The 27,896-nt window shown below is 37.2% G+C and overlaps 1 protein-coding gene across 2 annotated transcripts in view; it reads left to right on the top strand.

Annotated features, from left to right (window-relative positions):
* Positions 1-27,896, top strand: part of ME1 (malic enzyme 1) — a 236,940-nt gene that overhangs the window by 113,654 nt on the left and 95,390 nt on the right. For both annotated transcript variants that reach the window (XM_003404096.3, XM_010586445.2), the window contains one exon: positions 12,987-13,090. In XM_003404096.3, the coding sequence (XP_003404144.1) occupies positions 12,987-13,090 (104 nt within the window). The remainder of the gene's footprint in view (positions 1-12,986; positions 13,091-27,896) is intronic.

Raw genomic sequence — 27,896 nt, 5'->3', positions numbered from 1 at the left:
CCTAGTAGCCACTCTAACTACCTGGTGACAGGACTTGAGAGCGTCAAAGATGCCCATAGTCAAAGTAGCTCATGCCCAGCCTATTTGGACATATCAAAACAAAACAAAACAAGAAGCAAGGACACAGTAAACAAACATACAATAAATAAATATAATAACCTCCAGATGGCTTGGAGACAATAAAAAAATAGTCAGTATCAAATCACATAAAGAGGCAGAACATGATGGCTCCAGCAAGCGACCAAAACAAAGAACAAGGAAACTTCCCGGAGGAAGGGAAAATCTTGGAATACCAAAAATCGATATACAGATCTCTTCAAGGGATCAGGAAGGAGATCAGGCAAAACCAGACTAAGCCAAGGATCACATAGACAAAGCAATAGAGGAATTTAGGAAGCCTATACAAGAGAAAAATGATGACTTTAACAAGTTCCTAGAATCCATAGAGAGACAGTAAATAGAAATCCAAAAGCTTAACAATAAAATTTCAGAATTAGACAACTCAATAAAAAGTCATAGGAGCAGAATTAAGGCAACGAAAGTCAGAATTGGTGAGATTTTAGATAAAGCACTTGACACCTATTCATTTGAGGAAAAATCAGATAAAAGAATTAAAAAAAAAATGAAGAAACCCTAAGAATTATATGAGACTGCATCAAGAGGAATAACCAACAAGTGATTGGAGTACTGGAACATGGGGAGTAACAGAAAATAAAGAGAGAATTGTTGAAGATTTGCTGGCAGAAAACTTTCCTGATATTGTGAAAGACAAGAAGGTATCTATCCAAGATGCTCATTGAACCCCATACAGAGTAGATCCCAAAAGAAAGTCACCAAGACATATTGTAGTCAAACTTGCCAAAGCCAAGGATAAAAAGAAAATTTTAAGAGCAGCTAGGGATAAATGAAAAGTCACCTGCAAAAGAAAGTCAATAAGACTAAGCCCTGACTACTCAGAAATCATGCAGGCAAGAAGGCAATGGGATGACATATATAAAGCCTTGAAGGAAAAAAATTACCAGCCAAGAATTGTATATCCAGCAAAACAGTCTCTTATATATGAAGGTGAAATTAGGGCACTTCCAGATGAACAAAAGTTAAAGGAGTTTGTAAAAACCAAACCAAAATTACAAGGAATACTAAAGGGAATCCTTCAGTTGGAGAATCAATACTATCAGATAACAACCCAAAACTAGAACGCAGTACAGAACAACCAGATATCCACCCAGATAGGGAAGTCACAAGAATAAGTCAAAGCTGAAACACTGAAAATAGAGAAACAGACATCAGTATGTAAAAGATGACAACATTAAAATAAAAAAGAGGAATTAAATGATGTACACATAGAACTTTCACATGGAGAAGAAGTTAAGGTGGTAACGAGAAATAAAAGATTCTTTTGACTTAGAAAAATAGAAGTAAATTTTAAGGTAACCACAAAGGAAACTAACAAATCTACACATCAAGATAGAAAAGGAGGGCATGGGCAGTATGAGTAGAAGAACTTTGTCTCTGCATGGTCTTTGTTTACTAAACCATTGCTTCAGAGCTCAGCTTTTTAGTTTGTGTGTGTGTGTGTTTATTGTACTTTAGATGCAGGTTTACAGAACAAACCAGTTTCTCTAAATAACTAGTACACATATTGTTTTGTGACATTGGTTGCCAACCCCAGCACATGTCAACACTCTCCACTTTTTTTTTTAATTTTTATTGTGCTTTAAGTGAAAGTTTACAAATCAAGTGAGTCTCTCACACAAAAACTTATATACACCTGGCTACATACTCCCAATTGCTCTCCCCCTAATGATACAGCCCGCTCCCTCCCTCCACTCTCTCTTTTCATGTCCATTCCTCCAGCTTCTAACCCCCTCTACCCTCTCATCTCCCCTCCAGGCAGGAGATGCCAACATAGTCTCAAGTGTCCACCTGATCCAAGAAGCTCACTCCTCACCAGCATCCTTCTCCATCCTATTGTCCAGTCCAATCCGTGTCTGAAGAGTTGGCTTTGGGAATGCTTCCTGTTCAGGGCCAACAGAAGGTCTGGGGGCCATGACCACTGGGGTACTTTTAGTGTCGGTCAGACCATTAAGTCTGGTCTTTTTATGAGAATTTGGGGTCTGCATCCCACTGCCCTCCTGCTCCCTCAGGGGTTCTCTGTTCAGTGTTCCCTGTCAGATCAGTCATCAGTTATAGCCAGGCACCATCTAGTTCTTCTGGTCTCAGGCTGATATAGTCTCTGGTTTATGTGGCCCTTTCTGTCTCTTGGGTTCGTAATCACCTTGTGTCCTTGGTGGTCTTCATTCTCCTTTGGTGAAGGTGGAGACCAATTGATGCATCTTAGATGGCTGCTTGCTAGCGTTTAAGACCCCAGATGCCACTCTTCAAAGTGGGATGCAGAATGTTTTCTTAATAGATTTTATTGTGCCAATTAACTTAGATGTACCCTGAAACCATGGTCCCCAAACCCCCACCCCTGGTATGCTGGCCTCTGAAGCATTCAGTTTATTCAGGAAACTTCTGTGCCTTTGGCTTAGTCCAGTTGTGCTGACCTCGCCGGTATTGTATGTTGTCCTTCCTTCACCTAAAGTAGTTCTTATCTACAATCTAATTAGTGAATACCCCTCTCCCACCTTCCCTCCCTCCCCCATCTCATAGCCATGAAAGAGTATTTTCTTTGTTTAGACTATTTCTCAAGTTCTTGTAATAGTGGTCTTATACAATATTTGTCCTTTTGCAGCTGACTAATTTCACTCAGCATAATGCTTTCCAAATTCCTGCATGTTATGAAATGTTTCACAGATTCATCACTGTTCTTTATCAATGCATAGTATTCCACTGTGTGAATATACCATAATTTATCCATTCATCTGTTGATGCGCACCTTGGTTGGTTCAATCTTTTTACTATTGTAAACTGTGCTTCAGTGAACATGGGTGTGCATATATCTGTTCATGTAAAGGCTCTTATTCTCTAGGATATATTCCGAGGAGTGGGATTGCTGGATCGTATGTTCTATTTCTGGCTTTTTAAGGAAGCGCCAAATCGATTTCCAAAGTGGTTGTACCATTTTACATTCGCACCAGCACTGTATAAGTGTTCTTCCAGTCTCTCCACAACTTCTCCAATATTTATTATTTTGTGTTTTCTGGATTAATGCCACTCTTGTTGGAGTGAGATGGTATCTCATTATAGTTTTGATTTGCATTCCTCTAATGGGTAATGATCGTGAACATATCCTCATGTATATGTTAGCTACCTGAATGTCTTTTTTAGTGAAGTACCTGTACATATCCTTTGTCCATTTTTTAATTGGGTTATTTGTCTTTTTGTAGTTGAGTTTTTGCAGTGTCATGTGGATTTTAGAGATCAGGCACTGATTGGAAATGTCATAGCTAAAAACTTTTTCTGAGTCTGTAGGTAATCTTTTTACTCTTTTGGTGAAGTCTTTGGATGAGCATAGGTGTTTGATTTTTAGGAGCTCCCAGTTATCTAATTTCTCTTCTGGTGTTTGTGCATTGTTAGTAATGTTTTGTATATTGTTTGTGCCATGTATTAGGGCTCCTAGCGTTGTCCCTATTTTTTCTTCCATGCCTTTATCATTTTAGATTTTATATTTAGGTCTTTGATCCATTTTGAGTTAATTTTTCTGCATGGTATGAGGTATGGGTCTTGTTTCATTTTTTTTGCAGATGGATATCCAGTTATACCAGCACCATTTGTTAAAAAGACTGTCTTTTCCCCATTTAACTGCTTTGGGGCCTTTGTCAAATATCAACTGCTCCTGTGTGGATGGACTTATGTCGGGATTCTCAATTCTGTTCCATTGGTCTATGTATCTGTTGTTGAACCAGTACCAGGCTGTTTTGACTACTGTGGTGGTATAATAGGTTCTAAAATCACATAGGAGCGAGGCCTCCCACTTTGTTCTTCTTTTTCAGTAATGCTTTCCTTACTTGGGGCCTCTTTCCCTATTGTATGAATTTGGTGATTTGTTTCTCCATCTCATTAAAAAATATCATTGGCATTTGGATGGGAATTACATTAAATCTATGGATGGCTTTTGGTAGAATAGACATTTTTATAATGTTAAGCCTTCCTATCCATGAGCAACGTATGTTTTTCCACTTACTTAGGTTTCTTTTGGTTTCTTGCAGGAGTGTTTTATAGTTTTCTTTGTATAAGTGTTTTACATCTCTGCTAATATTTATTCCTAAGTATTTTACCTTCTTGGGGGCTACTGTAAATGGTATTGATTTGGTGATTTCCTCTTCGATATTCTTCTTGTTGTGTAGAGGAATCCAAGTGATTTTTGTATGTTTATCTTGTACCCCAATACTCTGCTGAACTCTTCTATTAGTTTTAGTAGTTTTCTTGAGGATTCCTTAGGGTTTTCTGTGTGTAAGATCTTGTCATCTGCAAATAGAGATACTTTTACTTCTTCCTTGCCGATCTGGGTGCCCTTTATTTCTTTATCTAGCCTAATTGCTCTGGCTAGGACCTGCAGCAGAATGTTGAATAAGAGTGGTGATAAAGGGCATCCTTGTCTGGTTCCCGATCTGAAGGGGAATGCTTTTAGACTGTCTCCGTTTAGGGATGATGTTGGCTATTGGCTTTGTATAAATGCCCTTTATTATGTTGAGGAAATTTCCTTCTATTCCTCTTTCGCTGAGAGTTTTTATCATGAATGGGTGTTGAACTTTGTCAAATGCCTTTTCTGCATCAATTGATAGAATCATGTGATGGATTATTTTATTTGTTTTTTTTTTAAATGTTGAACCAACCCTGCATACCTGGTATGAATCCCACTGGGTCATGGTGAATTGTTTTTTTGATATGTTGTTTAATTCTATTGGCTAGAATTTTTTTGACCATTTTTGCCTCTACATTCATGAGGGATATAGGTCTGTAATTTTTTTCTTTTGTGGTGTCTTTACCTGGTTTTGGTATCACAGATATGCTGGCTTCATAGAGTGAGTTTGGGAGTATCCTGTCCTTTTCTATCCTCTGAAATACCTTTAGTGGTAGTGGTGTTAACTCTTCTCTGAAAGTTTGGTAGAGCTCTACAATGAAGATGTCCGGGCCAGGGCTTTTTTTTGTTGGGAGTTTTTTGATTACCTTTTCCATCTCTTCTTTTGTTATAGGTCTATTTAGCTGTTCCACCTCTGTTTGTGTTAGTTTAGTTAGGTAGTGTGTTTCTAGGAATTCATCTAAGTTTTCAAATTTTTTAGAGTACAGTTTTTCATAGTAACCTGATATTATTCTTTCAGTTTCAGTTGGGCCTGTTGTAATATCTCCCATCTCATTTCTTATTCAGGTTATTTGTTTCCTGTACTGTTTCTCTTTTCTCAGTTTTGCCAATGGTTTATCCATTTTGCTGATTTTTTTTCAAAGAACCAGGTCTTGGTCTTGTTAATTCTTTCAACTGTTTTTCTTTTTTCTATTTCATTTAGTTCTGCTCTAATTTTTATTATTTGTTTTCTTCTGGTGCCTGCGGGTTTCTTTTGTTGCTCTGTATTTGTTCAAGTAGTAGGGATAATTCTTAGATTTTGGCCCTTTCTTCTTTTTGTATGTATGTATTTATCGATATAAATTGACTTCTGAGCACTGCTTTCGCTGTGTCCCAAAGGTTCTGATAGGAAGTGTTTTCATTTTCATTGGATTCTATGAATTTCTTTATTCCATCCTTAATTTCGTCTATAACCCAGTCATTGCTGAGCAGGGTATTGTTCAGTTTCTAAGTGTTTGATTTCTTTTCCCTGCTTTTTCTGTTACTGATTTCCACTTTTATGGCCTTATGGTCAGAGAAGATGCTTTGTAATATTTCAATGTTTTAGATTCTACTAGGGCTTGCTTTATGACCTAATATGTGGTCTATTCTAGAGAATGTTCCATGTGCACTAGAAAGAAAGTATGCTTGGCTGCTGTTGGGTGGAGTGTTCTGTATATATCTATGAGGTCAAGTTCGTTGATTGTGGTATTTAGATCTTCTGTGTCTTTATTGAGCTTTGTTCTGGGTGTCCTGTCCTTCACCAAAAGTGGTGTGTTGAAGTCTCCTGCTATTATTGTGGAGCTGTTTATCTCACTTTTCAATGCTGATAGAGTTTGTTTTATCTATCTTGCAGCCCTGACACTGGGGCATAAATATTTAATATGGTTATCTCTTGTTGGTGTATTGTCCCTTTAATCATAATATAGTGTCCTTCCTTATTTTTTCTGATGGATTTAACTTTAATGTCTATTTTTTCAGAAATTAATATTGCCACTCCTGTTCTTTTTTTGATTGTTGTTTGCTTGATATATATTTTTCCATCTTTTGAGTTTCAGTTTGTGTCTCTAAGTCTAAGGTGTGTCTCTTGTAGGGCGCATAGAGACGGATCATGTTTTTTAATCCATTCTGCCACTCTCTGTCTCTTTATTGGTGCATTTAGTCCATTTACATTCAGGGTAATTATAGATAGGTATGAATTCAGTGCTATCATTTTGATATCTTTTTTTGTGTGTTGTTGACAGTTTCTTTTTCCCACTTAATTTTAGGTACTGTGGAGAATATGTGTATATATGGTATTTTCCTCATATTCATTGTTGATTTTGTTTCTGCTGAGTCTCTATTTTTTTCTTGTATTTTGTTTTGATGTTTAGGATAGTTTGACTCCTTTGTGGCTACCTTATTATTTACCCCTGTTGATCTAAATTTAAACGTAACTTTTATTTCTTTGTATCGCCTTGTCTTTCCCTGCACTTGGAAGATCTATGACTACATTTTTTAGTCCCTTTTTGTTGTTTTATTGTTGTCCTGTTTTACATAACAATATCACTGTTACCCTTTTTTGTGTGTTTTTTTATCTGCATTTATTTTTGTGATTTCCCCGTCCACGTTGACTTCTGATTGCTCTGCCCAGTGTTCTAGTCTTGGGTTGATACCTGATATTATGGATTATCTAACCAAAGAACTCTGTTTTGTATTTCCTGTAGTTTTGGCTTGGATTTTACAAATTCTCTAAACTTCTGTTTATCTGGAAACTTCCTAATTTCAGCTTCATATTTGAGAGACAGTTTTGCTGGATATATAACTCTTGGCTGGCAATTTTTTTCCTTTAGTTTTTTATATAAGTCATCCTACTGCCTTCTTGCCTGCATGGTTTCTGCCAAGTAGTCCAAGCTTATTCTAATTGTCTTTCCTTTGTAGGTGACTTTTCATTTATCCCTACCTGCTCTTAAAATTCTCTCTTTATGTTTGGTTTTGGCAAGTTCGATTATAGTATATCCTGAGGACTTTCTTAAAAAAATTTTTTTTTAATTCTTTTATCTGACTTTTCTTCAAAAGTATTGGTGCCAAGTGCTTTATCTTCAAGTTCAGAAATTCTGCCTACTACTTGCTCAATTCTGCTCCTCTGTCGTTCTATTAAGTTGTCTACTTCTGTAATTTTATTGTTAATCTTCTGAATTTCTGATTGCACTCTATGGATTTTTTTGTTTTAAATTTTTCATTAAGTTCCTGAATAATCTTTTGAATTTCTTCAACTGCTTATCTCTGTGTTTCTTGGCTTGTTCTGCATATTGTCTGATTTCCTTCCTGATGTTTTGAAGAGTTGTATATGTTCATGTTTTGTATTCTGCCTCTGGTAATTTCAGGAAGGCACTTTCATCTAGAAGATCCCTTGATTCTTTGTTCTGAGAGCTTGTTGAGGTGATCATGCTTTGTTTCTTTATGTGACTCGATATTTACTGCTGTCTCTGAGCCATTCATAAGTTATTGTATTAGTTTTTTTTATGTTTGCTTATTGTGTTGTACTTTCTCGCTTTGTTTTGTTTTGATTTGCCCAAATGGGTTGCTTGAGTGAGCAGGCTTGATTATTTTCTTCTTTGGAGCTCTGGCGTCCTGTCTCCAGATGGCTAGAGCTGTTATCAGGTATATCAGTCTAGGAGTCCATTCACTTTTCTTGTATGAATTCACCTCAGGTGTCCAGGTAGCTGATCATCAAGTGTGTGGTACAGGCTCTGTCCTACAGTCTTAGAGGGGCAGGAGTGATTTGTGTAGGTACTGGTATCTGGTTGCAGCAGGATGTCACGCTGTGAACAATGCATGGGGCTCAGAATCATCCCCCAAGTGTCTCTAAGGAAAGCATGTCCCTGTTCCCTAGAGCGTATAGGTGGGTAGGTTCTGCAGACGGACCATGGACACCCAATGTTTTTGGTTGTAAGGACTGGGAGGTACCAGTTACTCTTGGACCCCTGTTACAGGTGGCTGGGTGACCTGAATGGAGCCACCAGTCCTTAGGCCCCTGATGTGGATGGGTAAGGACCCTGTTTAATAGGCAAAGCAGTGTCAAACATCAAACACCCACCTCTCTGACGCACAGCTGAAAAGGTTGGAGTCTGCCGACAAGGGCCTATTCTCCTGGAACAGGCCCACACAGGTCCGTGCAGACGGGAAAGGTACTCAAAGTCCATGGACCATTTATGCCTGGACAGGAGCTGCTTCTGTACTGAGCTCCCCCGGTTAGTGGAGGTGGCAAATTATCTTTTCCCCCAGTTGCAAATTTATTCCTTCTCCATGGCCTGGAGGCACTCAACACGGCCTGTCTCAGGCCCAGAGAAATCAGCCACAGAAGCCGGCTTTGGAGCGGGGGCGGGGGGGGGGTGCGGTAAAGTATACGCAAGTACTTAGCTTTTGCCGAGAGCGCCGTTCTCTGGTTCCGGAGGTGTGAGTAGGCTGTGCGGCTGGCTGTCTTTCCCTGAGGAAACCGTGGCAGAAGACTAATACCAGCCTGCCACAGCCCGTCCCAGGAGTGGTGCCTGCGAGCTTCCGGCAGTTCAGGTCTGGTAATTCCTCTCCACTTCTGAACTGTCTCTTCCTCCCTTTTCCCCTCAGTTCATTTTCTAACCTTGCCTTTGATGTTCAGGGCTCCTAGCTTGTCATAAGTATACTTGTTTCCCTTGTTGTTTTGGGTCTTTGTTATAAGAGGGCTTGCTGGAAGCGTCTGTCTATTCTGCCATCTTGGCCCTGCCTCCTATCACGAAATTTTTATAAAACAATTATTTTCGACAGGAACTGGAAAAATTATAATTGGAAGAATTTTACAATTTATGGGGTTTAAACCAAAAGCTGTTTTCTTCTTCATAAATCTTCATAGTTGACTCTATTTTGTATTCAAACTTATTTGTGATATATATTTAATTATTAATATGGGAAAGAATGGGGAAAAGATGGGAAACTGTAACACCTTTTCCCATTTGTGTTCTTTTTCTCATTCACATTTTAGGAAGTCCAAATATATTCTAGGCATGGAGAAACTATTTTAATTCTTGCAGCCATTAGTAGCACATTGGCACTTCAACTTTAGCTGCCCAGAAGCCTGACAGTAGATTGCATATAGCTTTTATGCCCCAAGGAGCAGATGGGCTCTATAAAAAACTTAGTTTCAGATTTTATATTTCACCTGAAATACATTTATATAGTTTAACATGTTAACTTTCAGCTCACTAGGAGGCCTTAACACTTCATTGTGTAGTGCATTATAAGTAGGATGACCACTTAATATATTGGTCCAGTCAGGATACTTTGACAGTGAAAAAGGATGCTATTAATAATTACCTTCGGACAGCAGGTGTAAACAAGGTTATAATCTCTCTTGGCTTCAAATAAATCTCAACTCAGATGATTCAAGCACCACCTCCCTACCTACAAAAACATATCTTTTGTCTGTAACAAATCGTCCTAAATTCAGTGGCTTAAAAAATTACTATTTTGTTAATATTTGATTTTGTGGGTTTGCAGCTTGGGCTGGAGTCTGGGACAGCTGGGGCCTTTCTCCACATGAATTCTCATCTTTCTCAAATTATTCACAGTCCACGTGCAAAATATGCTTACTTCCATCCTAGAATCCCACAAATTTCATCCCCAGAACAATAACAGACCGAAGTTCAGCATCCTGTCATCTAAATCAGATCTAGATGCAAATGAGGTTTTTGGAGCTTTGCTCCTTGGTGTGGTTCCTCTTACCTGTTCCCACACACCAGACATACAATAGCGAGATAGGGACATGGGTTTGTAATAATCAGCACTCTAATTCAAAATGGAAGGAATAGGAATCCTGTAGCTCTCACTGGTCCACAGCATTTCTGAAATCCCACTGGGCATATGTTGACAAGGCTACCTGCTCTGTGGGCAGAGAATGTTCTTAAGTAGCCCACTTCTGTTTCCTAGGAGTGGTTCCATGGTAAATTGTTACCCAAGGCTTTTCCTTCACCCTTAGGGCTCTTGGCTCTGTCCTCTGAGAAATTCTTCCTTTTCCATAAGAAAGGGCCCATGTTTGCAGCTGAATAGCTTTCTCATCCTGTTTCCTGCCTGTGGAAATTTGGGAACCCAAGGAAGTATTTTCTTTTTGAACTGTCTGTCCCAATTAATCCAAGTTAGTATAATATCCGCAAAACATTTTAAACTTTTTATGTAACAGATTCTATTCTATTCTATTAGACAAAGGCCTCACTCACATTTACCTTTCAAAAACAGATCATCTTCAACATCGGGTGGCATGTCGGGGTGCTGTGGGGACCCATTCCTTTTGTCTAGACATATAGTCTACTAAGCTCTACCTTAATGTATCTAAAAAAAAAAAAAGTTGTTAAAACCACACCCTTACTTTGTTCTTTGTCCTCAGGCTTTATTTTACTTTGGAAATATTTTACCAGCAAGTCCTGGGTCCTCTATAAAAAAAAATAGTTCCTTTAAATTTTTTTCACCAACTGAAGATCTGTTTTAAAGTACCTTGTCATACAGCTATGAGGAGACAGTTTACACACTCAGTGTTTTATCTGGAAATATCCTTAGTTAAAATTCTTAAGTTCTTTAGGTATATTTTTTTCTATTCCAAGATACTAAAGATATACCATTTTGTCAGTTGTTTCACTATTATGTGACAAGAGCTGCCATATTTTTCCCAGCCTTCAAAAACAGTTCAAGTCTTCCTAAATTTCTTTCATCAGTGTTTTCTAGTTTCCAGTGTACAAGTCTTACATATATTTTGTTAAATATATTCCTATGAGTTTCATATTTTAGGAGGTTATTGCAAATGGAATTGTGTATTTTATTTCATTGTCAAGTGTTCATTGCTAGTATATAGATATACAATTGATATTTGTATTTTGACCTTGTTCCCTGGGTGCCACAAACAGTTAAGCACTCGACTACTTGCCAAAAGATTGGCAGTTGAAACCTACCCAGAGGCACTTCAGAAGACAGGCCTGGTGATTTACTTCCAAAAGGCCACAGCATTGAAAACCCTGTGGAGCACAGTTCTACTCTGCACAAATGGGGTCGCCAGGAGTTAGAATCGACTCGGCAACAACTAACAACAGTATTTTGATTGATGTCCTGTGACTGTGTTAAATTTACACGTCATTTCTAGTGGATTTTTTTGTTCCTTTTATTAGATTCCTTAGGATTATCTATTTGCATGATTATGTATTTACAAATAAAAAGTTTTACTTCTCCCTTTATAGTCTGTATGCTTGCTTTTCTTTTTTCTTACCTTGTAATGTCTGGGACCTCTAATACAGTATTGAATGGAGTGGTGATAGTGCACGTGCTTGTCTTGTTGCCGATCTTAGAGAGCATTCAGACTTTCACCATTAAATATGCTATTAGCTGCGGGTTTTTCAGAGATGCCCTTTTTTAGGTTGAAGAAGTTCCTTTCTATCCCTAATTTACTAGGAATTTCTGTTAAAACTAGTTGCATTTCACTCTATATAAATTATACCTCAATTAAAAAATTACTTAATATTCTAATGGAATCCAGAATTCCTGGAGCCTTGGAGGCTAGATGAAACCGGAAACTCTTGCCCTAAGATAATCCTTAACCTTCAACCAAAAATATCCCCTGAAGTCTTCTTAAAACCAAACAATAATTCAGCTTTACTAGTAGAGAGTGGCTTCCCTGACCATTATGTTCTTTTAAGATCTAGCTATATGGGATCAAATTGACAATAGCAACTCAAAAGATTAGATAGGAGCCTTAGGGGGCAGTGAGTTTATGTTAATGGAGGAGGAACAACTCTGAAAAGGAGTTTGCGAATGGTTGTACAACTGGAAGAATATAATCAATGTCCCTGAATTGTGCATGTAGAAACTTGAATTGGTGTATGTTTTTGCAGTGTACATTCTCAATAACAACCACCATAATATAAAATAAATCATTTTTAGAAAGATTAAAAATGATAACATTATAGATACTAAAACTAGAACAGAACAATGTTGTTCTCTCAGATATATCAATTTAACAAATAATTTTTATTTACTTTAGAAAGGACCCCAGCTAAGTAATTTCATTTTAAAGTCAGTCATCTATCATATTAAAGTTATAATCTAAGTTTTGTTTGAATATTTTGCTTTGGGAAAGGGAAACTAAATCTAAGAATGCAACTACTGTTTTTCCATTCCCTTTTTATACTAATATATATATAATATAGGAAACCCTGGTGGCATAGTGGTTAAGTACTATAGCTGTTACCCAAGAGGTCGGCAGTTCGAATCTGCCAGGAGCTCCTTGGAAAATCTATGGGGCAGTTCTACTCTGTCCTATAGGGTCGCTATAGGACAGAATCGACTTGGTTTGGTTTTTTTTTTTTTTTGGTTTTATACTAATATAATACTTCAAAAGTCAATATTATTTCTCTGGGTGATAAATTTTGCCTGTAAAACCTGAATTTGAGCTTTTCTAATTAGCCCCACTGAGAGATTTTATTTCCTTCTTCCCAGAATAACCTGTAATGTTTAGTAACTATTTTTCTTATTTGGCATATAACTACTGTAGATACATTCTAGATAATACTAAACAATGTCTGTAGGTTAGTTCTGAATCAGTATGGCAATATTTTACTTGCGTTTCTATCCCTGTTATACAGATAAGGAAACTGAGGCTCAGAAATGTTAAGGTATTCACCTATAGTTATTTCTGTTTCTATGGTAACATTTATTTTTTTAATAGGAGTTACTTAAAGATCCACTGTACATTGGACTACAGCAGAGGAGAGTGAGAGGTCGTGAATATGATGATTTTTTGGATGAATTCATGGAAGCAGTTTCTTCCAAGTATGTAAAATCTTTATTTTATTTATATTTGAGTTAAATTTGAAAATCTAAAGATACCTAACATAATAAACTATGCAAAATTTCCAAGTTTTATGCGGTATGGATTAATAATTGGAAGTTATGTCTGTTATTGGTCAAAAGATAATGTGTCTGTTGCAAAAAAGGTTGTCTTTTTTACTGTCTCTTAAGATATCTTTGTCTTTACAACCTGTGGATATTGAAACTGAAACGCACAATTGTGGTGAATGAGGCAGTTACAAAATTATCTGAGCAAGCCTTTTCTCACTTATTGGTAGTTTGTAGTTTCTCGAAGCTCGTAAAATCTGATCTTTAATCTTCTCTGTTGCTGTTTCTGATCCTCGTGTTGTAGGAGAATTAGAGGAAGAAGTGAGGACTGAGCAAGAGTTAGTACAACACAGAAGGGTGCAGCAGCAAAACCAGGGCATCTGATCATAAACCATGACTCTGGTTAAATCTAGAGTATTTGTTTAAATGCAGTACTGTGTTTTCGCATATTCTAATTAGAATTTAGTTGTGGGCCAAGTGCTACTGTAAAATTTTCCTTTTTTCCTTCAAAAAAGAGGCATCCACCAAAAGTTAGCAGTGTATTCTGAGGTAATTTTGTCACACTGACTGTCATCCCATTCATTACCGTATAGCCACAGAAGCCATGTACTATTTAAAAAAACAAATAGGTGTTGCCTTGGTTTTTCGTAGAAATAAATTCATCAGTAGAATCAGCAGTAACTAGAGATATACTTCTGGTTTCTTTTTATTATAGTGTTATTCATAAGAAGTTGTATCCAACAGTCTAATGTGCTTTCATCAGCTTAGAAATATGGAGAATATATTGAATCTTTCATTACCCAAGGTTTTATTGCATAGTATATTTGCCTGTTAGCACTGACTACTTTTTAAGAACAAATACCTGATATTCTTATTATTTATTAACTTATATGATTAAGTGATACTTATTCATAGAAATCATTGCAAAGCTCTACAAAGTTCAAGTTCAAGGGAGCATGGTACAGTTAATTTCTAGTAGTTTTTCCTATTTAATTTTAAATGTCTATTTTGTAAAACTCTTGTGTAAGGTTTTTGAAGTTATCTATAACTTTCTAAGTGGCAACATTGATCAAGAGATTGTATGTAGAATACAGGAAAGGAAAATGTGCTACCTCTCAACATATTTGTTTTTACTATCTATTTGTGCGAATAAAGTATATCTATATACTTACAGAGAAGCTATTAAACAAGTTATGAATATAATATATATGACCATATACTTAAGTGCTGATGAAATAAAGAAGAGAAGAAATTATTATTTGGGACCAATGAAAACTTTATGGAGAAAATAAGATTGCTAATTTTGAATGCTCAGTGTCTATCTAGATTCAGAAAAATTGTTTCTTTTTCTTTAAAGATACTGAGTTGAAGGTTTACCTAAGGTCTATGATAAGGCAACTGGAATTGACAAGCACTGTACGTCTGAGCACTTCTCAGGGAGAAGTCCTAAAGACTTTTTCAAAATTATCTTCTGGCATGATACTGCTCTACAAGTAAAGCTAGCACTACTGTATTTACCTGAAAACCAAAAAACCAAACCCATTGCCAGCAAGTCAATTCCAACTCATAGCGACTATATAGGACAGAGTAGACCTGCCCACATAGAGTTTCCAAGGAGTGCCTGGTGGATTCGAACTGCTTACCTTTTGGTTAGCAGCCATAGCACTTAACTACTACATCACCAGAGTTCCCATATTTACCTGGGAAGATACTTTATTTACAAAGGAAGAACAATGTAAATTCAAGGTAGAAGATGTCTGTTCCAAGTTGAGTTACCCAGGAATCAGACTCTGAGATGGAGTTTCTTAAGGAGTGCCCCAGGAAGTAACCCCTTTGGAAGGGAGAAGACAGAAACAGGAGTGGATAAAAGAAGTTAGCTGCAGTGTGAGCTCACCAACAGCCTGGGTTAACTTCGAGGTACCACCCCTGCATCCTTTAGATCCTTAAAAACCAAAAAACCAAACCCCACTGCCATCAAGTTGATTCTGACTCATAGCAACCCTATAGGACAGAGTAGAACTGCCCATAGAGTTTCTAAGGAGTGCCTGGCAGATTCGAACTGCCAATCTCTTGGTTAGCAGCTGGGGCACTTAAGCACTAGGCAACCAGGGTTTCCTTAGATACTTAAAAAAAAAAAATTTTTTTTTTTTTTTTAAGGGAACACTAATTTCTGACAGTCCCCCTCCTTTCCCCTCAGGATATTGTATTGTTTTTCTTTTCTTTTTTTAACTCCCTTGGGGAAGTTCGGGTGAGGCTTTCTCTTTGCTTTCTCCATGATGATAGCTCTTACTTCACAGGCCAAGACCAGGGCTATATTTATTACTGGCCCTTGTATATTCATCTACTCCAGTGGGGGTCATGTTGATGCTTCAGGTCTCCAGGTATCACTGTAAGCTTGGACCCTGTGCCCACCAGTTCATGAAACATTTAGGTATTCCCTTTCCACAGTGCATTGTTACCTGAGTAAAGGGCTAAAGTTTCCTTTGGAGAAGAACTAGGGGCATTATTTCCCTGTGTTCTTGCTGTGCTGTTGCCAAGGTCCTTCCTTCTGGAGACTAGGCCTTCTTCAGTCAGTGGATTTCAGGTCTAAAAACTAGCTCAGGTTTGGAAACTGAGCAAGAGATTGTGCGTTTATTGGGGCAACTACCCTCATCTTTGTCATCATCCATCTTTGATTTCTTTTAATAATATATACTGAGTAGCACCCTTGTTAGCTGTCTGTCTATATATTTTGCCTCTAGGGATGGCTAATTCTATTAACTGTCTCAGTAACTCTGTGATTCAGCCCCTTTGCCCCCTAGCCTTGCCACTCTTATGATAATTGTGTTCACCTGGCTTCTGATGGTCCTATCATCTTCATCGCTATCAGGGAGCCTAGTTCTATAACAGCCTTCCTTTTGTCAGTCCTGCCTTCAGAGGCAAGCCACCAGTGAACTTCTTAGTAATGCTGGTGCTCTTCTCGCTAGCATATTCTTTATGGCTCTGGTAAATGGTGTGTTTCCCAGGCTTTCCTGTGAAGCATAATCATCTGGTGGGCTTATGAATGTGTACTTCAGCATGTCTACTTCTCTGAGCTTTGTGATTCCCTCTTCTGCCATCTGCCACAGCATTTCTGGCATTTCAACCTTAGTTAGTGTGGGCCATTATTTTTTCCATGTTTCTAGGAACCATTCTAGTAGTGGGTTTATACCATCTCCTGGGGTTCTCACCAGAGTGCTAAATCCTATGTATCAGGAGAGCACCTTCAAATTGATAAAGTGTCCTTTATCTAATCTTTGATCCGATAAAGCTCAGAATCAGTTGCCCCTCAAAGTTAATAAGAAAAGCAGTGACAACTTCAGGTTTATTTCCTAAAATTCTCTATGTCAGAATTTCATTGATGATTATTAACTAAGTGAAAAAAAGAGCTACTCTTTTTGAGTATTAAAGTGAGCTCAAAAATGAACATTAAAAAGCTAGTATTAAAATTTTTAATGAAAGAAATAAAAGCTACTCTTGCAGTAAAAAGTATATATATTATTAGAACTCTACTGTTTTTTTTTTTTCCTTTTTTACTTTAAATAATTAAAAGTCACTAGGAAGTACTAGGAATGGATGCGTAAATGATTATTGTAATATTTAGATAACCTTCCTCAACTTTGGCTGCCATCACAAATTTTATTATGATCTGTCACATAGCATTTAAGATAAATAATCTTATCCTAAAGCCATCCTGTCTACCTTTTGCTGCGAGGTGTGATGACAGTGTTTTCATAAATTGGTGTTTTCTTTGCTGAGTCAATATTGAACTAATGCCTTGGTTGTGTGCCTGAGGGAGATCACACACTATTCAGAGAAATTATCAAGTTGGCCATCGTTCTTGAGATCACATATAAGATTTCAAAGGAGTAAGCCCCTGAGTTATCATGGCTAGATTTAAGCTAAATTTATTTTGTATTGTTATTATTAATATCGTCTCTTTCTAAGGGAGTCATCAGATAAGTTTATGTACTCTCCACTCTTACACTGGGTTACAGTTAGGGTTTCTCCATGTCATTCTCTTCCTCTCCTCTACACATGAATTCTTGGCCTATACAGAGGGAAGAGGCTTTTTCTGTTGACTACTTATCCTTTACTCTGCCATCTCAGCTGCAGTTAATGTCATGGCTTACTTTCTGTGCTACCTTCTTCTGCCTGTTCCAATCATTGCTTTTTATGCCTGATCTTTTTAGATGAATGGGATATATTTATAACTTAGGTGATTTTATTTACAAACCTGTGAGACCTTTTGGATTCCACCTTACTTTGATTTTCATAAGGAATTAATGAAAATAAATGACTCCATGGGATACTACCTGCTGTTCTTCCCTGTGGTCCAAAAGTGATGTAAACCACCTGGAAAAAAAATCAAGTGGAAAAAGTGTCCGTCAATATGAGAAAAATCAGCATGTTACTATGGAACATGACTCAAATCAGATTTAGGACTCAGAATTTTTTTTTCCATTTTCTCATCCAGAAAAGATCAGATACACAATTTAACTCTAGCTATATTTTTCTTAAAATGTCAACTATTTATTTCCATTTTACATCTTTCTACTTTTTTTTTAAGTAATCAAAAACTGTAGTTTATGAAAGAATTCAGTCTATAGGTATGCATTATGAGCATGTCTGTGTGCATATGTATATATATACATGTACATTCCATAAAAGATTTGAGGTAGATATAAACTTCAGTATTTTAGTAGTAGTTTTGCATCTCAACCCATATCCCAGCCAAGCCTTGTAGGAGTAAAACTTCACCAAATAAAATTACTCTGTCTTTCTGAGCATAGTTTGTAATTCTTTGCTTTTAGATGCTTTCCTTGCCTAATCCCGTTTTATTCTAATTAACTGCATTAATTCCAGCATTCCTTTAATACGGTTGTAAATGTTTTAAATAGGTTTTATTCTATTTTTATTAGTCTCAAGAATGTATTATTCCATCAAGTCCTGTTTTCTTTACTAGATTATAAGTTACATCATAAAAAGAACTTCATTATCAAGGAATTGTGTATTTTCTATCTCACATTATATTGCACCACATAAAGTAGGTATAAAATAAATACTGTTGAAAGCATTACTTAAACATTTAATCTAACCTTCATGGAACTACAGTGACATATATTTGAAGGAAAGGTAGTTCTCTAGCATAAACTAGAGGAACATGCAATTTTTCAAATTAAGTAACTTCTGCCTGTAGTCGTAAACCAAAGATCTGAGTTTTAATTGCATAGATACCTTTATGTTTTAGGTTTTAAATTTCCTCTGAAGAAGGAAAGCATTTTAATAAATTCCTATTGCATCCACTATTTGTCTTTTTCCTCTTGGAATCAACAAACCTTGAGATCTACATAAAAAAATCCCTTAAGATTCTATCTGAAGCACAACAAAGGCCGTGCTTAGAGGTCAATTTATAGCAATAGGTACACACATCAAAAAAAGGAGAAAGGGGTAAAATCAAATTGTTAGTTATACAACTTGAACAAATACAAAGAGAACAGCAAAAGAAACTCACAGCTACCAAAATAAAGGAAATAATGAAGATCAGAGCAGAAATAAATGAAGTAGAGAATAGAAAAACAATAGAAAGAATCAACAAAACCAAAAGTTTGTTCTTTGAGAGGACCAACAAAATTGACAAACCACTGGCCAAACTGACAAAAGAAAAACAGAGGAAGAAGCAAATAACCCAAGTAAGAAAAGAAATGGGAGATGTTACAACAGACTCAACTGAAGTAAAAAGCATCGTAACGGAGTACTGTGAAAAACTATACTCCAACAAATTTGAAAACCTAGGGGAAATGGACAAATTTCTATAAACATACCACCAACCCAAACTAACACAAACTGAAGTTGAAAATCCAAACAGACCCATAACAAGAGAATAGATTGAAAAGGTAATTAAAAAAAAAAACCTACCAACAACAACAAAAAGTCCCGGCCAAGATGCCTTCATTAGAGAATTTTACCAAACATTCAAAGAAGAGCTTACACTTGTACTACTCAAACTATTTCAGAACATGGAAAAGGAAGGAATACTTCCAAGTACATTCTATGAAGCCAGCATAACCCTGATACCAAAACCAGGCAAAGGCACTACAAAAGAAAAGAAAATTACCGACTGATATCTTTCATGAATGTAGATGCAAAAATTTTCAACAAAACTCGAGCCAATAGAATTCAGCATCATATCAAAAAAAATAATATACCATGACCAAGTGGAATTTATACCAGGTATTTTTTTATGCAATGATGGTTCAACTTAGAAAATCAATGAATGTAATCCACCACATAAATAAGACAAGATAATCACATGATTATCTCAAGCAACACAGAAAAGGTATTCGATAGAGTCCAACACCCATTTGTGATAAACAACATAATAAAGGGCACCTACACAAAACCAACAGCCAGCAACCTTCTAGATGGAGAGAGGCTGAAAACATTCCCCCTGAGAACAGAAACAAGACAAAGATGCCCTTTATCACTACTCCTGTTTAACATTGTACTGGAAGTCTTAGCCAGAGCAATAAGGCAGGAAAAAGAAATAAGAGCATCCAGATTGGTCAGGAAGAAGTAAAACTGCCCCTATTTGTGAGTGATATGATACTATATACATAAAAAAAAAAAAAAAAATAGAGAACCTAAAAGACTCCAGAAGAAAGCTGCTGGAACTAATAGATTCAGCAGAGTAGCAGGACCAACATACAAGAATCAGTTGGATTCCTATACACCAGTAAAGAGAGCTACAAAAAGGAAATCAGGAAAACAATACTATTTATAATATCTCCTAAAAAATAAAATACGACTAAATCTAACCAGGGACGTAAAAGACCTATGGAAAGAAAACTACAAAGCACTACTGCAGGAAACCAAAAGAGACCTATGTAAATGGAAAACTCTGACATTACTGGCAAGAATAAGAGACCAGAAAATAACAAATGTTGGAGCAGCTGTGGGGAGATTGAAACTCTTACATGCACTGCTGGTGGGAATCCAAAATGGTACAACCATTTTGGAAAACAATATGGCACTTCATTAAAAAGCTAGAAATAATGAGGCTAAATGGGCACATCAGCCCAGAGGCAAGGATGAAAAGGCAAGGGATGAGAAGACGGGAGGGAAACCCAAGGCTGAGAAGGGGAGAGTGTTGACATGTTGTGGGGTTGGCAACCAATGGCATAAAACAATATACATATTAATTGTTTAATGAGAAACTAACTTGCTCTGTAAACCTTCATCTAAGGTAAAATTAAAAAAAAAAAAAAAAAGCTAGAAATAGAAATACCATACAATCCAGCAGTCTCACTCCTAGGAATATATCCTAGAGAAATAAGAGCCATCACATGAATAGACATATGCACACCCATGTTTCTTGCAGCATTATTCACAATAGTAAAAAGATGGAAACAACCTAAGTGCCCATCAATAACCAATAAACAAACTGTGGTACATACACACAGTGGAATATACAATGAAAAAGAGCAATGATGAATCTACAAAGCATCTTACAACATGGATGAATCTGGAGGGCATAAGTCAATCACAAAAGGACAAATACACTGTTATAAAAACTCATGAAAAAGTTTACACAGAAAGAAATAATCTCTGATGGTTACGAGGGAGGAGAGAGGAGGGAAGGGAAAAACACTAGCTAGATAATAGATAAATGGTGACTTTGGTAAAGGGTAAGACAGTACACAATACTGGGGAAGTCAGAACAACTTGACCAAGGCAAGGTCATAGAAGCTTCATAGACACATCCAAACTCCCTGAGGGATCAAATTACTGGGCCGAAGGCAGGGGACCATGGTCTTGGGGGACATCTCAATTGGCATAACATAGTTTATAAAGAAAATGTTCTACATCCTACTTTGGTGAGTAGTGTGTGAGACCTTAAAATCTTGTGAGCAGCCATCTAAGATACTCCACTGGTACCACCCAGTCTGGAGCAAGGGAGAAGGAAGAAAACCAAAGACACAAGGGAAAAATCAGTTCGAAGGACTAATGGATCAGAACTACCACAGCCTCCCCAGACCAAGTCCAGCACACCTAGATGATACGTGGGTACCACCACCTACAGCTCTGACAGGGATCAGGATGGAGGGTCCCAGACAGAGCTGGAGAATAATGTAAAACAAAATTGAAACTCACAAAGGTAGACCAGACTTACTCATCTGATAGAGACTGGAGAAACCCTCAGAGTATGTCCCCCCAGACACCCTTTTACCTCAGTACTGAAGTCACTCTCGAGGTTTACCCTTCAGCCAAAGATTAGAAAGGCCCATAAAACAAACAATAAACTTAACTCCACAGTGTATATGATTCTAAATGGACACACCAGCCTAGGAGCCAGGACGAGAGGGCAGGAAGGAATAGGAAAGCTGGATGAATAGAACTGGGGAATCAAAGATGGAGAAGGGGAAAGTGTTGACTTGTCATGGAGTTGGCAATCAATGTCACAAAACAATATGTTTTCTAATGAGAAACTAATTTGCTCTGTAAACCTACATCTAAAGCACAATTTAAAAAAGTAAAAAAAAAAAAAAAGATTTTATTTGTATGTATTGCTCAAATCTTATCTTCTCACTGAGGCTTACCCTGACTACCTCGTATAATATTTAAACCTGCTATACTTCCTCTTCCCCGTGTCTTTTGATAACTTTACTTTGTTCTACTTTTTCTTCTTTCTATAGCACTTATCACCTAAGAATATTATATAATTTATTATGTTTATTGCTTATTTTGTATCTTCCCCACTAGAATATATGTACCCCAAGGGCAGGGATTTATTTTATTTATATTATGAACAAGTTCCTATAGCAATACCTGACACAGAGTAGGTGCACAGTTAGTATTTGTTGAATTGGATTGAGCTACTCAAAGGGAGGCCACACAAGAGAATGTACGGATTGGCACAAATCTTTCACCAGTATTAGAGAATCACGTTTTAAGCATGCCTTACTTTTGATGAGTTACTAGCATCATTTCCTTGTGGAAAGGACATGATGAGTGATGAATACCTGATTCAGATCTCAGATTAACCCCTTGAGAAGCTACAGGTTAATATTAAAGTTGATATGTTACATGAAGTAATCTAACTACATTTAATGCAAGTTGATAGTAAATATTTTTTGAGTTGATAAAAAGTTCTATGATTTAAAACTGTAACAAAATTTGTTGAAAATTGCTATAATCAAGATGAGACAAAATAATCATTCATATTACCAAGATAATCACATTTTCCATCATTTGAGTGTTATTTTTATTGCATGAACTATAAACGAAGCCAGAGTTAGCACAGCATGCCATGCTTTTTATCTAACCATGATACAGCAATTACTTCTTAAGACTTCTCTTTGTGGTACCCACAGATAGTGACCCATCTTTTTTACATGCTTATTCAAAATAATATCACATCCTGCAGTATACATGGTAAAAGCATTTTACCATTCTGCATTTGTGACTAAAAAACATAAAAAAAAAAAAAAAAAAAGTACTGTTAAATTGTATTGTTAACCAAAATGGTTAGGTTGGGATGTGTAGAAATTCAGAGTCGGTGGGGGGGGAGCTTAATCACACTCCATACATGTTGGCATGATGTTGCCTAGGGTTGTTTGGCAGTCCATTTCCTAAGAGGCACTATAGAATGACATTTCTTACTTCAGTGAATTGATGTTTTGGTATCTGGCCCTCAGCTCAGGAAGTTTAGAAACCTGATTTTTCCAGCTGAGAATGGACTTTGTCATTCTCATTTGTGATAAGTAAAACCTAGGCTTTGAAGTCCATCCCCAGCTGCACCAGTTACTACACTTGCATCCTTGATAAAGTTCCTCAACTTTTTTAAGCCTTAGTTTTCTCTCCTGTAAAACAGCGAAAATAACAATCGTTCCTGCCTCATAGGGGTACTTTGATGATTGAGATAAAATACTTAAGAACAAAATTATTTTTTATTAAGTACCGCACTGGGTTTTTTTTTTTTTTTTTTACTGTAAATAGTAACTATTATTTTTATTCCCCAGGAGAGGCGACTTTTTCTTTTTTTCCAGTTGTCAAGTCAATTCTGACTCATGGTGATCCCACGTCGTCAGGGCACAACTGTGCTCCCTAGAGTTTTCAGTGGCTGATTTTTTGGAAGCCTGTCATCAGGCCTTTATCTAAGGCGTCTCTGGGTGGGTTCAGACTGCCAACCTTTCAGTTAATATTCGCATGCTTAGCTGTTTTCACCACCTAGAGACTTCTGGAGAGATGACTGGGGCCCATAAATTAGGTAAAAGTTGTAGGCTGGCAAATTTGATTCAATATTAGATGGAACATTTAATAGTTGGAATTATCCTAAAATAAAATAATGTATGTGGAAGTACTTACCACAATGTGTGTACATAATAATCACTTGGCAGTTGTTATTCCTAGTTGTTTTTTATGTTAATATTATTCATGAGCTGTCTGTCACTCTAAGTGTGTGGGCATAAGGATATAAACATTTCTGCTGTGGGAGGATGGATTAGAAGTAAATAGTTTTTAAAGTCTTCCAAATTTGGTACTCTGTAAAAGTACTAAAGAAGCTGCATTCCATTTCAACACTGAGAGCTGGTATGTATCATAATATTCAATGATTCCATGATGTTTGTGATCATTGTGAGTCAGCTGAAAATGTTTGATCATCACAGATTAAATGTAATGTACCATGTAATTATTCTTGACCCAAAGGAATAGACTTCTCATTTTAAAGCTGTTTTGTTTTGCATAAACTTTAGCTGTCCCTTGCAGCCCAAAATTTATTTCATCAGTAGCTCAAGAAACAGATGGCAAAGTGATTAATTCAAGAGAAAAAAATTTCATAAGAACTTTTTATTTGGCCTGCCTTATTCCCGTGCTACATATTAATTATACAGTCAGATTCAAAGCAAGTTCCTAATAAATGTTACTTCCACAATGAAAAATGAAACATAAATACTAAAAACTATTAAATTAGCATTGTAAAGATTAAAAAGAAGTCTTGATTTTATATACATCATTTGTACTAATCAACTAGACCAGTTGTATCTGTCTGTCTCTCTCCCTCTCTCTTCCTCTTTCCCTCCCTCCTTCCCTCCCTCTCTTTAAACATCTGTATCAGTATCACCTGATTATATCTTACAGCAGAAATGGAAATAGTTTCTTCTTGACTGTCTTCTGTGACTTCTGGTATGGTCCTTTGCATTTATCTTAAGAACAGGTCCCTTACAAAATTCCTCCATTTAGTTCTTAATCCATGCCCTGACTCCATTTCCACAACTATAGCCCAATTTCCCTAGACCTTGGCCACTTTATATCTTTATTATTAAAATGACCTCCACACTGGGCTTCTTTTATCATCTCTGTGTCTAATCTTATCTGCATAAAGAATCTTTTTTAAAAATAATTTTTATTGTGACTTAAGTGAAAGTTTACAAATCAAGTCAATCTCTCACATAAAAACTTATATACACGTTGCTACATACTCCCAATTACTCTCCCCCTGATGAGACAGCCCGCTCCCTCCCTCCCCTCTCTCTTTTCCTGTCTGTGTTGCCAGCTTCTAACCCCCTCTACCTTCTCGTCTCCCCTCCAGGCAGGAGATGCCAACATAGTCTCAAGTGTCCACAATCGTGTTTTTTTTTTTTTAAATGTGGTTCCACCTCAACCCTTCACTAACTTCTAATTGTCTTTTGTATTGTTTTAATAAGCCCTCATGAACTCATCTTTACCCCTTTTTTAAACTGTTTTCACCGTTTGCATATAAATCTCTTCATGATGTGGCCCATCTACTCTACCTTCCTTTCTTGTACCTTCCACTCTCCATGAATCCTTTGCACTGCATATAAAGAACTACTTTTAGTTGCCTGCACATGTCACTGTTCTGTCATACCTCTCTCTTTGTGTATACTGTTCCTTCTGCCCAGAATAGCCTGCTCTATCTTTGCGTATTTAATTCTTGCTTATCTTTCATTACTCAGTTTAAATATCTAGACTATCCAGTCTGGATTAAAGAAGTTTCCTATATGGTTCTATAGCAGGGTTATACTTTAAGAGCATGAATCACATTAGATGTAATTACGTTTATTCATTTGAGCTTTCAGCTACTGGAAGTCAGGGACTCTTTCTTTATAGCACATATTGTAATACCTACTAGATGTTCAGAAACTGGTTGTTGAATGAGGCCTGGTGTAAAGTCTTACAAGTTCTGAAATGTCATAGATGTTGTGTCTGACATCCTCAAGAGCAGAGGCACATAGAGGTTAAGTAACTGGTCTGTAAATACCAAACTAAAAAGTAGTAGGGTTGAGCTTCAAATCCTGGCAATCTGGCTCCAGATCCCATGCTCTTAACCGATACACTACTCTCCTCCCTAATCTGAGAGGAATATTGTCCAAATATGTCAAGCACAAACAAGATGGCATCTGTTATACATTCTGTGTTCAGAAATCTTATAAATGCAGTTTTTGATATAATGGCGGAAATAGAAAGGGCAATGACTTTAAGTGTTTGGCTGAATTTTAAACAGGCAGTCGTGAAGATAAACAGCATCCTAACAGCTGTGAAAGAGCAATGATGGAAAATTGGGTGATATGATTGAAAACTGTGTACTTTCCTCCTTCCCTAAATATTATAATTAGCCTAAATAGTATTATGATATTTCTTTGTATTTGCAATATAAACAAATGGAAATTTTATATGAATTCAATGGAAGTTTCATTCGATGGGCATTTAAATCTTGCTGTTTCTTGCACATTTTAGGTATACTTCCATCTCAGGGTCTTTGCCCTTAGTGTTTATTTTCTTGAACCTGAAATCACTTCTCTGCCTGCTTCCCTCCCTCTTTCCTTCCCTCTATCCCCTCCATCAAATCTTTATTCACATCTCATCTTCTCAGTGAACCTTTCCCTCCATCATTCTATTTAAAATTGTACCCTTCACCCTGGCTTTCTCTGTCTCCGTTTCTCTGCTTTATTTTTCTCTACATCATTTATCACCAGGAAAATTTTTTTTTAACATGTTATCATTTACTTATTTTTTTTAATTTATTATCCATATCCAACAAATAGAATATAAACTCTGTGAAGGCAGGGATTTTTGTATATATTGTTCACTGCTCTATGCCTAGATCCTAGAATAGAGCCTGACTACTAGTAAGTGGTCAACAAATATTTGCATAATGCATTCTATTCATCTGTCCTTTGAAAATATTTCACATTAAGATTTAACTGGTGGCTACCTAGTTTCATGCTTTTTGATGCAGGTGAAGAGCAAAACAGAAAAAAAAAAACTTGGTTTGAAACAGACTCTGGGGCATAGTAAGTTTTCAATAACTGTTAAATATTATTATTATATTCAGTTGGTTAAAGTTGTTGTGTTAGTAATATATTTGCATTTGTAATAAATTGTGCTCCCATTCACTTCTTTTCATTCTAATCTTACAGACAAAATAAGCAAATATATCCCAAATTTATGCAAATTTTTATTAAATTGTAGACACAATGGATTTCTTCTGAAATTACGATTCTGCTTTACAAGATGATTTAATCCAGCTAAGCCATTACAAGTCATCACACTTTCTTTGCCTTTTCTTCCTAAATTTAATCTTAATTCAAGGTTGATATCTACAGGTCACCTTGATGAGAATTCATCTGTTATTTTTTGTAAAAATTCAAAAAGCGGAGGCAGGGCCAAGATGGCTGACTAGGTAGAAGCTACCTTGGATCCCCTCTTGCAACAAAGACTCGGAAAAACAAGTGAATCGATCACATATATGACAATCTACAAACCCTGACCATCAAACAGAGATCTAAAGAGTTGACCTGAGTGACAGAGACTGAGAACGAACAACCACAGGGAAACAACAACTGCTTTCGGAGCCTGGTGCCAGCATCCCAGTCAGGAAACCTTGGCGCCGGGCTTTGGGCTGGGCGCAGGGGAGCTAAGCACGGCGTCCTGAGACGGCGCAAACATGGGACGCAGCCCTAGCCCCCAGAAGTAACCTCGGGAAAAGCCCAGCCAGTGCACGCAGGAAGCGCAGTGACGCGGCTGACAGGAGGAGAAGTCGCCGGGAGGCAGTGACTGATTTTGGAGGCTGGAGTGCAGCGTCCCAGCCAGGGAACCTTGGTGCTGGGATTTGGACTGGGAGCAGAGGAACTGACCGTGGCTTCTGAGACAGCACAAGCACAGGACGCAGGCCTGACCCTCGGGTGCAATCTTGACCCAGCCAACGCAAACAGGCTACACACCCCTTGAGAATCTCAGATAAAACAGTCATCACCAAACAAGATAAGTAACTTTGTCTATGTTCCGGGGTGCTACTCTCTCCTAGCTATCTCATCCCTCCCCTCCCCTTCCCAGGCGGCTTCATTAACATTGGAATTTCCTGACCCAGAGAGTGAAGTACGCTGCAGTATTTCCTTTTTTTTTGGTCTTTTCCTAACCCATTCTCCTGGCCTGAGAGAAGCAGCTACAAAAAACCCAGGGACCAAAAATCCTTCCCTAATTGGACTAAGAATACAGAACAAGCTGCAGCCAAGCATGTGAGATCCACACTCTTGGGCTTTCATCCCTACAGGGAACAAGGTGGCTAGTATAATGCAAAGGCAATTCTGATAGGGATCTGACTGTAATTGTTTTAGTGGATTACTTGAAAGACAAGTTTCCCAGGTCTGATATCTCTGCATATTCAACAGAGCCCTCACTGACCCACAACAGGGAACTG

The sequence above is a fragment of the Loxodonta africana genome, chromosome 1, assembly GCF_030014295.1.
Source record: "Loxodonta africana isolate mLoxAfr1 chromosome 1, mLoxAfr1.hap2, whole genome shotgun sequence".
NCBI lineage: Eukaryota > Metazoa > Chordata > Mammalia > Proboscidea > Elephantidae > Loxodonta > Loxodonta africana.
The sequence above is the reverse complement of the archived record's forward strand: the minus strand, read 5'-3'. Positions and strand labels throughout refer to the sequence as shown.